The sequence below is a fragment of the Stenella coeruleoalba genome (assembly GCF_951394435.1).
Source record: "Stenella coeruleoalba genome assembly, chromosome: 2".
Classification (NCBI taxonomy): domain Eukaryota; kingdom Metazoa; phylum Chordata; class Mammalia; order Artiodactyla; family Delphinidae; genus Stenella; species Stenella coeruleoalba.
Genome location: NC_137147.1, coordinates 8679799 through 8696263, shown reverse-complemented (window position 1 = coordinate 8696263; position 16465 = coordinate 8679799). Strand labels below are relative to the sequence as shown.

Here is a 16465-nt window from a genome sequence, read left to right as displayed (position 1 = left end):
AAAACTAACACAAATGAACTTATTTACAAAACAGAAACAGACTCACAGGCACAGAAAACAAACTTACAGTTACCAAAGGGGAAGTGGGGGGGGGATAAATTGGGAGTATGGGATTAACAGATGCACACGACCATATATAAAACAGATGAACAACAAGGATTTACTGTATATCACAGGGAACTATATTCAACATCCTGTAATAAACTATAATGGAAAAAAATTGAAAAAAGAATATAGATATATACATATAAATATATGTATAACCAAATCACTTTGTTACACACCTGAACTAACACAATATTGTAAATCAGCTATATTTCAATTTAAAAAATAATAAGGTATTTTAGTAATATAGCAGAATATAAAATTGACATACAGAAAATAATAGCTATTTTATACACACATGCATACACATACACCCCTCAAGCAATATCCTATTAAAAGATATAATGAAAGGGAAGACACCATTACGATAACAAAAAGTAAATTAAATGTCTGAGAATAGTTGCAACAAGAATATGCAAAACTTTTACAGGGAGATCAGCTTGGTGCTTTGTAACCACCTAGAGGGGTGGGATAGGGAGGGTGGGAGGGAGACGCAAGAGGGAGGAGATATGGGGACATATGTATATGTATAGCTGATTCACTTTGTTACACAGCAGAAACTCACACACCATTGTAAAGCAATTATACTCCAATAAAGATGTTAAAAAAAAAAGATCCTGCACATGGCAACGAAGATAGTGCGTGCCGCAACTAAGACCTGGCACAGCCAAATAAAGAAAAAAAAGAAAGAAAAAGAATACGCAAAACTTTTATGATTAAAACTATAAAACATTCCTGAAAGACACAAATGTATAATTAAATAAAAGAGAAACCATATTCTTGGACAGGAATGATGGTACATCATAAAGATGCCAAAGGCGCAGATGACAGGTTGATGGCGAACGTCATGACGGATGATAGATCAGTCTCACCCAGAGTGGTACCCTGACATCATGCGCTTCCTGACCTGATGCAATGAGCAGCACACAGCACCACCTGTGGGTATCTGTGCCCAAAGAATTAAACCAGAATCTAATCAAGTCTCTAAAGACAGGAAATAAGAGGAAGAGAAACATATTAAAGGACATTCTGGGATGCCGTCCACCAAATCCAGAACGTCTACAGGACAGTTTACCTGGTTTGTTCTAAGGAAGGAAGTGGGTTATAGATCACAAGAGACTTGAGATGCATCAACCACACGCAGTCTGAGTCTTGATTTAAACCAGCTGCAGAAAGACATTTGAGATAACGGGAAATGTGAAAACAGACTGGGCTTTAGATGTATTGAGGAATTATAGTTAATTTTATTAGGGGTGACAATGGTATTGTGGCTATCAGGAATAAAAAGTTTTCTCTGTGGAGATACATAATAAAATACTTGTGGGTGAAATATTAAGCCTTTAAAATACTTCAGCAAAAACACAAACCCTAACTTTGTATGGGGGGAAATGAAACAAGACTGGCGTGATGCTGATCGCGGCTCAAGCTCTCTGTCAGACGCCAACATACATCTGTGCCTGGGCCCATCCCACTCAGCTTCCTCAGGAATGCTGGTCCTTTGACTACAGACTCTCTGCTCTGCCTCATCAGCTTGTCCCTTCTGCTGGCCTTTTCCTTGGGCTGCACACACGGGCTCCATCACCTCCCGCTGAAGCTGCCTCGACGCCACCCTCCTCCACAGCAAAGCTCCTAGAAGGGCTGCCTCTCCCCACCTCCCCTTCCCTCCTACGCCTACCCCAACCGGGCCATGCCCCTGTCACAGCAAACTTTCCCTGACAGTGTCACCACCAGCCTCCACGTGGCCAAATCTGATACCCACTTCTCTCTATGCAGCCCCTCATCGGCGTGCTCCCCAGCCCACCACAGCGGCCCTCTGGAAACACTTGCTTCCAGGTTTCAAAGATGCCACCATCTCTCCAAGAGGGACCTAGGTCAGGCCCCTGGCTTTCACTGCTATTGATATCTTAATGATTTCTACATTGATATTTTTAGTCCTGACCTGAGTTCTAGATCCATATTCAATCAACAGTCTATCGACTCGCCAACTGGAGGTGTCACTATTCCATCATTGTCCACCCAGCTGTCTCAGCCACAACCCCAAAGTCATTCTTGTTGTGGAAAACTGAGATTCTGCATCACATTTATAGTTAATTTATTAGGGCCACTTATGCTCATAAAAGAGCATTTTCTTTTAGTGAGAAGATCTTTTGCTGTTTCAGTTTCCATAGCAAATTTTTTAAAAAAATAATTTATTTTTGGCTGTGTTGGGTCTTCGTTGCTGTGCACGGGCTTCCTCTAGTTGCGGTGAGCGGGGGCTGCCCTTCATGGCGGTGCACGGGCTTTTCATTGCGGTGGCTTCTCTCCTTGTGGAGCACAGGCTCTAGGCGCATGGGCTTCAGTAGTTGTGGCTCGTAGGCTCTAGAGCGCAGGCTCAGTAGTTGTGGCGCATGGGCTTAGTTGCTCCGCGGCACGTGGGATCTTCCTGGACCAGGGCTCGAACCCCTGTTCCCTGCACTGGCAGGCGGATTCTTAACCATTGTACCACCGGACAAGCCCTCCGTAGCAAATTAAACCTGCACAGCACTTGCATCTCCTCGTCCTGGGACTCTCCTGCCTGATTTAAGAAGAATCTAGATCCCTCTCATTTTCAAGGTTCAATCTTAAAGGCTACCTACACAGGTGGGAATTCCTTCACCACCTGACCTACCTCGCTACCAGGTTACTGTGTTCTGTTTTCATTGCAGGATTTTGCACGTTCCAAGCTTCTTGTTCTTCTTTTTCCAGAATGAAAGCTGCATGAGAGCAGCTTAGCTTTGTTCACTGCTGTATCTGCAGCCCTCAGCAGAGTTCACGGTGATGGCCAAAGGTTCACGAACAAGAGAAGTTTGCACAAGAACTGTCTTGGTCTGCTCGGGCTGCTGTAACAGAACACAACAGACTCCGTGTGGTGTGGTGGTGGCAGCTTAAAGCACAGAGGTTTATTTCTCACAGTTCTGAGGCTGGAAGTCCAACATTAAGGTGCTGGCAGATCCAGTGTCTGGTGAGGGCCTCCTCCTGGCTCGCTGACAGCTGTCTGTTCGCTGTGTCCTCACCTGGCATTTCCCGGGTGCGTGCAGGTGGAGAGAGTGATCTTTCTCTCTTCTTCTCCTTAAAAAGGCACTAATTCCATCATGAACGCCCCATCCTCAGGACCTCTTCTCACCCTAATCACCTCCCAAAGGTCCCACCTCCAAATACACACGTTGGCGGTCAAGGCGTCAACATCTGAATTTGGGGGACACACAAGCATTTAGCTCCAAATGAGAACTTTCCTCTTCCTGGACCTGTTCCTAAAGTGAGGCCACTGGCTGATCACTGATGTTCCTCCTGGTCTGATGTTTTGACGCTTCGACAGACCAAACTTTTACACTGCCGAGCACCACGCAAGGCGATAGGGTTAAAATGATAAAAGATGCACACCTGGCACGCGTGGTACCCGACGCTTATCTGTCTAGGGCCGAGTAAGAAGACTGGGGTCAGAGAATAAAATATAGGAAATGTAGTATTTTCTTATATAATTCTCGTATTAGATACTTAACAACCTACTTGTGTCATTACCCTGACATCGCTCTGTGATGAAGAGCTATAGACTAAAGTCACACTAAGTGGAGAGGAGCAGTATTCCACACAGAATGGATTCCTTTGACTGGAAGGCATCCCTTTGTAATGCCTGAGGTCCTGCTTACCTGTTCAGAAGGTAGACGAGGGGCAGCAGATCTTGAGAAGGAAGCAGGAGGCATCGGGGCTGGGCTGTGACTGCGGGGCACGTGAAGTAGGTAAGGGACTCTGGCTGGATGGCTGGGTACAGTTTCAGGGAGGAGGGACTCCTGCTGGGATTGGAACTACCCAGGTGAGGACAGAGGAGCTAGAGCTGGCTGGGCCAGGAGGGTGAGGAGGACAGGGCCGGGGGTGGGGGGTCTTGAATACCAGGAGATGCTGATTGAGACTTTTTGAGGTCACTTATTCCAATGGTTGTCAAAATTATACCTCTAAGAACACTGGGCTTTTGAGCATTTGGATTATACGGAAAAAAAAATAAAATTCCAACCTTTCCTCCAAAGTAAAAATATATATACACTAAATTCACGAATATTCTTTCCATTTCAAATATTCTTACTCAGTGACCATCTGCTCCCGCTTCTCTCCACTAGAATCTGGGTCAAGGATAGAAGCTGGTCCGGCACAAAGTTAGATGAACTGTCTTACATTTAATCAACCAACATTACAAAGTGTTCACGCTACATACAACTTCATAACATCCAGGTCTGCGGGCACCTGTAAAACAGGGGGACCTCCAACCTCTATCCTTCTACAGGTGGGCAACCCGAGGTCCCGTCCACAGTGCTCGCCTGTCCAGCCTCCTGCCACATCCCAGGCTGGGGACCGCTGACCGGCAGGCCTCTGGGTCCTGAGCACAGACCTGGGCCCTCCTCAGGCCTTCACTCGAGGCTGCTGGGGCAGGGGGCGCTGGCCGAGGTGTGGGCATGTGTGGGCCGGCGCCACAGGAGACAGCTGGTCCAGGGGCTCAGAGACCAGGCTCCGGCGAGTAGGTCCCATCCCCTACGGCCGGAAGGACACAGAGCTGAGGTGACAGAATGAGAAGCAGCCCAGGGCATTCCGGATGTGACGCTAGTTGCTGGGAGGGACAGAACGGGGACAGAGGCTGAAGACCATCGGGCCGCTGAGAAAGCCGGAGACACGGGTACGGCGGGGCAGGAGGAGGAAGCTGTACCCGCACACGACCTCTCCGGCAGGCAGGTCCGGTGTGGGGGGCTCATCCTCTGCCCATCCTTCCGCTCCTGGACCTGGGTGTGGCGGAGCAGAACACACAGGGCGGGTGCACGAAGGTGAACACGAGCACGAACATCGCCGCGGCAGGCTTGGGGTTCAGGGGGCGGGAGGAGATGGGAGCTGCAGGACCTGGGACGAGAGAAGACAGGGTCAAGGGCAAAGGGAAGGAAGGGGCAGGGTGTGGGGTGGGTGGGAGTGGAGCTGCCGGGAAGAGTCTGGACGGGCGAGCTGGGTGGTCGGTGCCGGTCTCCAGAGCCGAGGCCTTGCGTCCGAGCCAGCGGCTTGGTGTCGGAAGACCCAGATCTGAAACCTGGCTCTGTGACCTGGACCAGTCATTGTGCCTCTCAAAACCCCTTTTTATAACCTGTAAAGTTAATACTACCCAGCTTGGTTGATGCGATGATCAAGGGACAGTGGCCACACCTGTGAAGCACTGTGCAGCTAGCTGTGTGCCCCTAATATGAAGGGGGCCTAAAAATGGTTGGCTTCTGAGGTGTTAAAGGAGAGAGCCTGGATCCCCCACCCTGGGGACCATCGCAGGGCAGCGCAGTCGGGGGGTGGGAGTCAGTTCTGCCTTCACGGAGGGCAGGAGGGGCGTTCCCTCTCCTTGACCTGGCCCCGGGGGCTCACCTCGTCACTCATACTCTGGGTCTGCCATCTGCTCCAGGAGCATGTCCTCCGTGTCGCCAAACTGTGAGAGAGAAGGAGCTGGAGGCCAGAGTCCGGGATTCTCCTTCCCCTCCCGGCCCCTGGGCTTGGAGTGGCAGGCGGGAACTTGCATGGGGGGGACCCCAGGGGCCCCTCCTCCCACCAGCCTTCACCCTGGGACTGCCCGCCACAGAGGCTCCTGCCACCCAGGGGCTTCCGCTGGAGACCCCCGAGGGTGGTTGGTCATTTGCTTCTAATGTCTCTCCAATCTGGTCCTTTAAAAATCTGCATTTGTAAAGTCCCTCCATTGTTTTAGCTTCTGGTACAGAAATGGAGGGAACAGATAGACCACAGAGGCCAGACATGGGGGAAGGGGAGCAGGGCCACCCACGATGCCCTGACGGGTCCCCGGAGAAGCACACTTGCCTCGATGTGGTACACTATGCGCCAGAAGCTGGAGTCTGAGCCTCGGTACCTTCTTCCGGGGTAGAGCTGCCACATGACGGGCAGCAGGTACGGGCCCAGCTGGCTGGGGCACACAGGCTCCCCCAGGGGGACATCTTCCTGACGCATGAGGACTTGGAGGCTACTTTCTAACTGAAGAGAAGAGAAGGGCAGGGCACACTTCACGGTCCTGCAGGCACAAATACCCACGGTCCATCCTGCCACCCACCCAGCCCAGCCCGCATCTAAGATGCTGGTGGTCACTGTTCCCAGAAGCTCCAATCCCGAAGCCAGGCACGCTCCTCTCAGGGACTCTGGCTGGGCCGAGATGACCAGCACTCGAATGGGTCTAGATACCCAGACAGGGCCACAAAAGGTCCACTTCGTGACAAATGCCTGGTTGCCGGGGTATGCCATGGGGCCCCAGAGCTTCTGTAACTATGGAGTCTGGTGCCTATTTCAGCTGATGGGGGATTTTCTTGGATTCTTCTTTATCATACAACCTCTTTTAAACAAGATCTCCCCAGACCCCAGAATCAGGTGACAGCCCACTTGTCACCATCTCCGCCACTGTTACTGTTTCATCACCTCTCGCTGGGCTACTGTGACAACTGCCCATCTTGCCGCCTACTCGGCCCTGTGGCCCACAGCCGAGACTCAGCACCGCAGCCAGGTGTGCACCTAAAAATCACGTCACTCCCCTGCTGGCTGCCCTCCGACACCTTCCAATCGCAGGCAGATGAACTGAAATCTTCACCATGGCCCGAAGGCCCCCAGAGCGGCTCCCTGCCTCTCTCACCTCCTTCTGTTCCATCCTGGACCCTCCACCCATTCCAGCCACACAGGCCTCCTCGCAGTGTCTGGGATGTGCACACACCCAGAAATCTCTCACACCTGCTGTCCTCTGCCTGGAACATTCTCCCCTAAATCCATGAAGGGCTCACACCCTTTTTTTAAGGCAGGTCTCTGCTCAAATGTATGTCTATAAAGACAAATGTCAGCAAAATCCAACTTTTATGATATACATAAGAGGCATGTCCCAGATGTCCAGAAAGGTTTCAAAGAAAATGATGGGCAAAATGTGGCAGGCACATGCAAATTAAAACTCTGGAGGGGAGGGCTTCCCTGGTGGCGCAGTGGTTAAGAATCCACCTGCCAACGCAGAGGACACGGGTTCAAGCCCTGGACTGGGAAGATCCCACATGCCGCGGAGCAACTAAGCCCGTGCGCCACAACTACTGAGCCTGCATTCTAGAGCCTGGGAACCACAACTACTGAAGCCCACGAGCCTGGAGCCCATGCTCTGCAACAAGAGAAGCCACCACATGAGAAGCCCATGCACTGCAACGAAGAGTAGCTCCCGCTCGCCACAACTACAGAAAGCCTGAGCACAGCAACGAAGACCCAACACAGCCAAAAATAAATAAATTAAAAACAAACAAACAAGAAAAACTCTGGAGGACTAGCCTGAAGACCTCACCCCACTCATCCTTGCCTGCCCTCCCACTGTAGTTATCCTACAGAACTTACCACCGGCCTCAATTAGTGTGCTGTCCTTCTCCCCCAGCAGAATGTCAGCTTCACAAGCAGTGAGATTTAATCACATTCACTGCAAAACCCCACAGCCTAGAATCCTGCTTGGCATAAAAATTGGACTCTTATCTTTGTTCAATGATTATTTTTCCAAAGTGGAAATAGCTTTTCAAAATTTTTGTCTATGAAGTAAATTAGAACTCACTGTTAAAAAATAATTCAGATCACCCTGCAAGGTGTAAGTGTGGAAATCACCATTCTTGCTGTGTTAGTATATAACCTTCCATGTCCTTTAACCATTTTACATTTGTTTATTCATCTCTCTCTTGTTGACTTATGTAAATCTTTACATATTAAGAATACTGGTCCTTTAAGTTATGTGGGGAAATTCCTGCCCCATGGTTTGCTAAAGGGTTATGTTTTGTCCAGAATTTATAATGATTAGGTGAAAAACTCTGCTTCGCAGTTTCAGCATCATGTTGAAGAAGATATGTCCCAACCAGAGATTAAAAAAAGATATTCACTTAAATTTTCCTCAAATACTTGACTTACAGTGAATATTTGACTTGATTTTTAAAAGTATATATACGGGGCTTCCCTGGTGGTGCAGTGGTTGAGAGTCCGCCTGCCGATGCAGGGGACACGGTTCGTGCCCCAGTCCGGGAAGATCCCACATGCCGCGGAGCGGCTGGGCCCGTGAGCCATGGCCGCTGAGCCTACGCGTCCGGAGCCTGTTGCTCCGCAACGGGAGAGGCCACAACGGTGAGAGGCCCGTGTGCCACAAAAAAAAAAAAAAAGTATATATATGTATATAAATATGTATTTCAAAATCTTAAAAGCCAATAAAGATGCAAAGTTTAGATGGTGCTTATGACTCTGGAATCCCAACCCCATTACCTACAAGCAGCACTACTTTGAACAGATTTACATTTCTATGCCTCTGTTTCCTCATCTATAAAATGGGAACACAGTCACTCTCAGTAACTTTTAGCTGTCCTGATATTACATTACATAAATGTTCTAATGCATTTAAATTTTTCTTTTATACGTTCTTTCTTTGGTTTATATATGGAAAGTTTCAACATTTTTCACCTAAGTTTGAGGAAATCCATGCTCCGATGGAAAGTGCTGTAAGAGAGTTGTAGTTCTTAAAAAAAGAAAAGAAAATTAACTAAAGAGCCATCTTAAGGCATTACACATAAAACAAAGCCAACGTCTACTCAATACTGGCTTTTACACTACTATATACCTTGTGAAGTTTGTTTCCTCCAGAGCTCAGAGGAGGTATGAAATATTCCAAACTCTAGAGCAGTGCTTCCCAAACTTGGTTGATCGTAATCTGTTGAGGGTTCTTTCAAAATACAGATTTCTGGGCTCATCTATGGAGATTTTGATAATTGGCCATGTGTGTGAATCATACTTTGGAGATTATTCCCATCTTATGGATTAGAACCCTGAGGCCCAGAGAAGTTCTATTTTACTCAAGATCATATTCATACACTCCAGACACACTGGGTCCCCATCCTTTGGCCAACGTGCCTCTCTCTGTGTTTCTCCCACCCTCCTTCCTGGCCCGGAGAACTGTTCATCCTTGCACTCAGTGCAAAGTGGTTTCATCTGTGAGTCCCCGGCCGCCCTGGGTGGACCTGCCCTTCTGAGCCTCCCCGCCGCCCTCGCCCTGCGGCATGTGAGGGGCTCCTCCAGGGCCTGCACGGCCTGGGGCGACCCGGCTCCAGAGCCCGGGCCACGGATGGGACGCCCATGCTGCCCCGCGCGCCCGACCCCAGAGCGTCTGTACCTCGATGGTTACGGGCAGCCAGGTGCGCTGGTTCTCGTCCACATACACGGCCTTTTCCCAGATCCACAGGTGGTCCGGGTGCAAGGCCGTGTGCGCCCTGAAGAAAGGGAGCTCGCCCATGGTGACGCGAGTGGTCTAGGAAGCAAGGATTGGAGCCTCTCCGGGCTTCTCGCTGGTCCACGGGCTCCGGAACCTCGGTGCTTTATAACGGGACGGTGCACGGGCGACCCCACGCGGCGGGGCGGGAGGAGGGCGGGGCGGGAGGCGGGCCGTGCCGAAGCGACAGGGCACGACAGGATCTGACCCTGCACCGAGGCCTGCCTTGTGCCCTGAGACCCTGGCAGCGTCTAGGAGCGCAGATCCAGCCCCACAGACCCAGGACTTCCTCCATACTCACAGCCAGCCAGCCTTGCCCTCCGTCCCCTACTCCCCACTGCTGGGGAGGCACTCGGGTCTGTGGCTTTGGCCTTTTCTTCTGTCAGAAGGCACCTGCGTCCTCCGCTCCCCTCGACACCCGTGCCCCACTGTCCGGGACAGCCACTATGTGTGGCCGCTCAAGACTGGGTCTCGAGCCTCTGCTTGGAGCTCACAGTCGACATGTGGCCGCCCGGAGCCAGGGCCCCTGCACATCTGGGATCAGAAGAGATGGTGCAAGCCTGAAGCAGGCCTGGACTTTCCCAGGTTCACGGCACCACTGTCAGCCTGTGGATTTGGGTATCGCAGTCAATTTCCTTGGTAAATTGCAGCTCTTGAAGCCCCCCTTCCCTCTCTCCAACACGTTTTCCATTCATTGATGATGCTGTGGTCATCTGATAGCTATTCTGAAACGTGGTAGTGAAGAAGCATGGGTTTTTCCCTTTATAGTCTTTGAATTCATTAGTGAAAACATCCGTTCCAAAATGAATGCTTAAAAAGAAACCCCTCCCTCCACCCCAAGATCAATGGATTTGAAAAGTCCCTGGGGTTCTAGAGTCAAGCATTTCTCTGTAAATTACATCGAATAAGGAAAACAATTTCACTTCATTTTGCTGTACCACATGCCCATGAAGGCAATTAAGAAAATAAAATACAAGAAACATGTAAAAGGAGCTCCAGCCTGGTTGCTCAAACGATACCAGTGGTGCCTCACCTTCCAGCTCTTTCTTGTCTCTCTGACTAGGCACTAAGAAAATAATTTATGATCTTTTGAAATGTCTCAGAAGTGAAAATGAGCTTAACACCTGATCCCTCTGTCAGCAAAGGTATGTATCTGCTTCTCTGCCTAACCAGACAGCCTAATTCCCAGGAAGGTGCTGAGGTGAGCTAAGGTGATGGAGATATAATTAGATTTACCATGAACACAAAATAGAAGACAAAAGCCAAGTAAAGTTGGGAGCGGAGGCAGGTGACATGAGCCCAGCAAACCTCTTTCCCACTGCAGCCCCTAATGGTGCTACTGTTTAATATTCAGACTTGTGGCTTTCAGGCGGCTTTCCCTGTGAATGGTTCTTAATTCCGGACCCAGATAGCCACTGGGAGCAAGATAATACGGTCATATACTCTGTTGAGGAAGTCTCAGCCCCGTCCTAAGCTTTGAGGTCAAAACGAAAACAAGTCCAGCTTAAACAGTGCTGCTGGGATGACCTCTTGTGGCAAGGGAAGGGGGCACCCAGGAGCCATTGTGGCCACTGTCTCAGCCACATGGATGGCTCCAGGACCCACAATGCCACTGGGTCTGCTGATTTCATTAGCACTCGTTCTGCTTTTCTAAGAGGCCACAAATAATGGACCAAGAATCAGAACCATTTGGCTGGATATGCTTCTGAACGTTCTGGGAATATGATTCCCCCTCTCCTCCCGCCCCCATTTTGAAAGAATAATATACTTCTTCAGTTTCACACGAGGGCTTCTTAACATTGAATGGGAGTATACATCATTCTTGTGTAGGATTTAGAAAATCATTTGAGAAGCGGGTCCAAAAAATGATCAGTGAAATAAGCATGACTGTGGAGTTCATCGAGCAGCTGCTGTTGGAGACCTGAGCCTTCTTTATGGAAATTCTGTGAGAGGGAAAACATAGCACCTGGGGGGTCTCAGAGACAGGGCAGCCCCTTCAGCATGTTATCTGCTCCATCTCAGGGCTCACGGCCAGCCAGCCTAGCTTCAGAGTTCTGTGCTCCTTTCCAGCTCTGGCCTTTGTTAGTCTGCAAGCTCCCTGAGGATAATCAAGCCGATATTTCATACAGAAAGTAACTTTCATATAGAAAGTAACACAAAGCAATTACGTGGACTCCTTTTTTTAATAACATCCTTAACTGACACATGTCCTGACTTGGAGCCCGTTTTGACTTTGCCTGTATCACGTATGAGCTTAGCAAATCCTCTGCTGTCTTGGCCCCATCTCCACACTTTTGTAATGGATGAGTCAAGCTAGATGGAAGCTCCGGGCCCTACAGTGAGTGGCTCCACACCATTAAGCTAATGGATCAAAACCCTGTTCATTAGAATCACCTGGGAAGCTTTTCTAAAACACCTGTGCCTGGACTCCACCCCAGAGCAATGAGACCAGGATCTCTAAGACTGAGGTTTTGGGTTTTATTTTTTAAAGGATTCCTCAGGTGAGTCTAAAGGGCAGCCAAGGTTGAGAACCACTTCTCTAAGATCTGAGTTACTGTTTTGGAGGTATGACCAAGACTTATACAACTAAATAACCGTGAAAATGTTAAAGCCATTCTTTCTACCGTCAGTTCTCATTCTGAACCTCACCCAAGCCTGCTCTTCCTTTCCTAGGCTCTACTTTTAATTCGCTGCTTCCAATCTTTTGTGTACAGGGAACCATAACACCAAGATTATTAGGCTCGTGAGGGTCTGAAATCTCGCCAATGTGTGAAATATAGAAGCTGCATCCATGCTAATTGCCTGGAGTGTTTTGTTGTTCTTCTCGTTAATTCCTATACCTGGGCCATATTTTAGATAATTAAGGCTGATGACTAAGTGAGCTCAGGGTAAAAGGAATGTTATAACTTTAACCCATAGGGATGAAATTTTGTCTCTAGGTTAATGGAGAATCTGAGACAAGGATATACTAAGTAAAACTCAGGGACTGATCATAGCTTTAATCCTTGCATGGCTACTGTCTCTCTCTAAACAGAGTTTTCTTTAAGTTTTAAGCCCTTCTCAAACTCTAAGGTGTATATGGCGAACTTGGTAAAATGCAGACACTAACTGGATAGAGTTGGGTTGAGATCCTGAATTTCTAACAAGCTCCAAGGTGGGGCTGACGCCGATGGTCTATGAACCACCTCCAAGTAGCAAGGTCCTATGCTAACCCAATACACACACAACACAACTGCAAAAGCAGACACCCATAACCCCTACTCAAAACACACAAAATGGTTGACGCTGACAAACTGGTGCAGTGAGCAGCATGTAGGATCAATAGAATTGTAACGGACACTTGGAGCTAGAAACGGACACTTGAGGCTCCCATTTGCCCGGAGACAGGTTAAAACTTACCTAAATTTGTATCCGAAGCCCTTTTCAAGCATGGGATTACTCCACACGTTGGGTATTATACCCACCCTATCGCTGGGACTGCCCATCAGCCTGGTTCTTTTTTTTTTTTCTTTTTCACAGGCTCCGGACACGCAGGCTCAGCGGCCATGGCTGACGGGCCCAGCCGCTCCGCGGCATGTGGGATCCTCCCGGACCGGGGCACAAACCCGCGTCCCCTGCACCGGCAGGCGGACTCTCAACCACTGCGCCACCAGGGAAGCCCCAGCATGGTTCTTCTTGCTGCACCCTTAATTCTTCTTTAATTTAGTTTGATTGCATTAATTTGACCTCAGAAAAATATTTTGCATTTCTCTTTATTCCTCCTAGAAAAGTGGCTCTTCATCTTCATGCTTCTAACATATACAAACTGAGATAAATATATTAACTGTATAGCGCTTTTAGTTTTCATACTGATAATGTCCTCTGTCCCATTTACACAATATCTCTTGACCTAGCTTTTCAATTTTAGGATATTTTAAATGGAATTCTCATCAGTTAACAGCATGGGGGACTTATTTTTACATGAGATATATAAATATAGTATGTATATACTAATATGTATATTTTATGTGCTAGATCAGAATCTAGTTGTATCTTAATTTTTCCAAATTTTTAGTCAGTCTCCCAAAGACTGCTGAATAATTTATCCTTCCACACAAGATTTCTGACAGCAGAAATTTTTAAAATAAAATTATTTTATTGTTTTGGCCACACCACGCAGCATGTGGGATCTTAGTTCCCCGACCAGGTAGCGAACCTATGCCCCCTCCATTGGAAGCACAGAGTCCTAACCACTGGACTTCCAGGGAAGTCCCTGATACTGCCCCTATTAAATATGAAGTTCCCATGTACAAATGAGTCTGTTTCTGGGCTCTGTTCTGTCGCATTTGACTGTTACTATGGTAAAACCACACTTAAAAATTTTTACAGGGCTTCCCTGGTGGCGCAGTGGTTGAGAGTCCGCCTGCCGATGCAGGGGACGCGGGTTCGTGCCCCTGTCCCGGAAGATCCCACGTGCCGTGGAGCGGCTGGGCCCGTGAGCCATGGCCGCTGAGCCTGCGTGTCCAGAGCCTGTGCTCCGCAACGGGAGAGGCCACAGCAGTGAGAGGCCCGCGTACCAAAAAAAAAAAAAAAAATTACAAATTTGAATTTGAAATACTTGATGGGATAGGTCTTCTCTCTGTTTTTTTTTCAAACTTGTACTTTTGCATCTCTGTATTTTTTTTTTAACATCTTTTTTGGAGTATAATTGGTTTACAATGGTGTGTTAGTTTCTGCTTTATAACAAAGGGAATCAGCTATACATATACTTATATCCCCATATCTCCTCCCTCTTGCATCTCCCTCCCACCCTCCCTATGCCACCCCTCTAAGTGGTCACAAAGCACCGAGCTGATCTCCCTGTCTGTATTTTTTCTTAATACTTTTGGGATTTTTACTGGCAGTTCATTGAATTTGAACAGTTAAGGAAAACCTCATATTCTTTAAAAACATTTTGTAATACCTCCTTTGAAAGTGTTACATATTTTGTTTTGCTTACTTCTAGATATTTTGTAGTTTTGTTGCTTTTCTAAATGGTATATATTTTTTTAATTTGCCATCAGAATTGTTGTGTCCATCTCTGTCACTGCATGCCAATGGAAACATATATTTTCTCTGTGTTTGTATCAGTGAGAAGATAACTATGCCTTAAAAGTTGGAAAGGATACACTTAAATTATTTCTCTATTGACCTATAACATACATACAGAAAATTGCATGAGGGAATGCATGAATGGTATTTTTTTTAGAGATTTTAAGCTTTTTTAAAAATGAAAGTATAGTTGATTTATAGTTAGTTTATTGTGTTAGTTTCAGGTGTACAGCAAAGTGATTTGGTTAATATATATACATATATATATATATATACACACCAAATATATATATTCTTTTTTAAAAATTCTGCTACAAGATATTGAATATAGTTCCCTGTGCTATATAGTAAATTCTTGTTGAATGGTATTTTTTATGCTCCTTTCTGGTGTAAAATTTTGGTGTTGACTTTGCACCCAGCATCCTTGCTAAGCTCTTGTATTAGTTTTGATGGTTGGTTTATCTGCAAATAATAGTTTCTTTTTCCCTCTTCCTTTCCAATCCTTATACTTCCTAATGTCTATCTGTTTCCCTCTCCCTCTCCCTCTGTCCCTTTCTCTCTCTCTTTCTCTCTATCTCTCTAGGTCTCTCTGTCTCATTGACTTTTGGTGTTTGTTAAAATATGTTAAGTAACAGGAGTGGTTGATGGTAGGTGTTCCTGTCTTTAATAAGAATTCTAAAGTTTAACCAGTAAGCGTGATCTTAGCTGAAAGTTTTGATAGATATGCTTTATCAGTTAAAGAATGTCCTACCATTCCTAGTTCTTCAGCTTTTTTTTTTAACATATATGTTGAATTTTATTGGATGCCTGTTTTGCATCTATTGAAATGATCTACGTTTGTGGTGAAGCGGTTACTGTAATGCCGTAGGTTAGCTACCCAGCCTGCATTTCTCTTCTTCTTCATGCTGCAGAACCCTCATTTTGGGGGGTCTCTCCCTCTAAGTTCTTCAGGTAACTGGGAGTAATGATGACCCAGTTCATCGGTAAATCCTGATTTCTCTAAGGTAGTTCTTGGTTTGGGGTGACCACATGCCTTAGCTCTGGCCCAGGAGGCCTAAGCTGTTTTTTATTTAGATCTAGAAAGTTCTCAGCTATTACTTCTTCAATATGGTTTGTCTCACATTCTTTTTATTTTCTTCTTTTGGAAGCATTATTAAATAGGTGTTTATATTTCTGCATTCATCCTCCATGTCTTAGCTCATTTTTATTCTTTCCTTCTCTTTTAGCTAATACATCCCAGGAGACTTCCTAAGACTGATTTTTCAGTTCAGTAATTTACTCTTTACTGGTATCCATTATGCAGTTTAGCCTATCTACTGAGTTTTTCATTTCAGGAGTTTTATTTTTATTTCCACAATTTTTCTTTTTTTTTTTTGGTGAGGGATAGGCAAGTGAAGAATACAACTTAAAAACTATTGCAAGAAAAACATAAGACTGCTTCTATGACCTTGGGAAGAAATGTTTTTTTTTTTTCACGAAGAAACAAGACCCACAAACAAAAATGGAAAAGAATGATAAATTGAAAAAATTGTTTAGCAAACACAAAAGGTGGTTTAAAAGATAAGCAACACACTCCCTTTCTTCACCTCTCCCTGTCTCTTAGTCTCTCTCCTCAAACTCCAGACACTTTACAAAGATACTTTAAAACTGACTCAGGGTTTATGAAGAGTAATGGTGGGGAAAAAAAGAAATTCAATTGAAGGAGAAAGCAGTGCAGGCCTGCTTGCAAGGAAGTACATCCAAATGAGGCATGAGTCACAAGATGGGAGAAATGCACAGAAATGGTCACACGTAGTGGGAGGAGGGAATGGAAGTGGCAACAAAAGGATTAACTAGAATTTTACAGCAGGGCGTTTGGTCCAGCTGTTGTGAAGATCTCACTGCCACCTCCACACCCACCGCCCTGGTTAAGGGAAAAATTACATCTGTTCCCTGGAGGAATGGTACTCAGGAGTTAGGGCAGTGCCCTGGAGGGGGGCAGGAAGTCCATAAATAAGCAGA

The 16465-nt window shown here is 46.8% G+C and overlaps 1 protein-coding gene across 2 annotated transcripts; it reads right to left on the bottom strand.

Annotated features, from left to right (window-relative positions):
* Window positions 1-3982: 3982 nt before the first annotated feature.
* On the bottom strand, window positions 3983-10045 carry TCL1A (TCL1 family AKT coactivator A). Of its 2 annotated transcripts, none has more exons than XM_079914179.1 (4): window positions 9299-10045; window positions 5950-6120; window positions 5506-5566; window positions 3983-5004 (listed from the first exon to the last, which is right to left on the bottom strand). In XM_079914179.1, exons 1-3 carry the CDS (start codon window positions 9416-9418, stop codon window positions 5510-5512), a joined length of 348 nt encoding a protein of 115 aa, XP_079770305.1. In that variant the 5' UTR covers window positions 9419-10045; the 3' UTR covers window positions 3983-5004; window positions 5506-5509. The 2 variants fall into 2 exon arrangements, with proteins under 2 accessions (XP_079770305.1, XP_079770306.1); XM_079914180.1 differs by having other exon boundaries at window positions 3983-4889.
* Between the last annotated feature and the right edge of the window lie 6420 nt (window positions 10046-16465).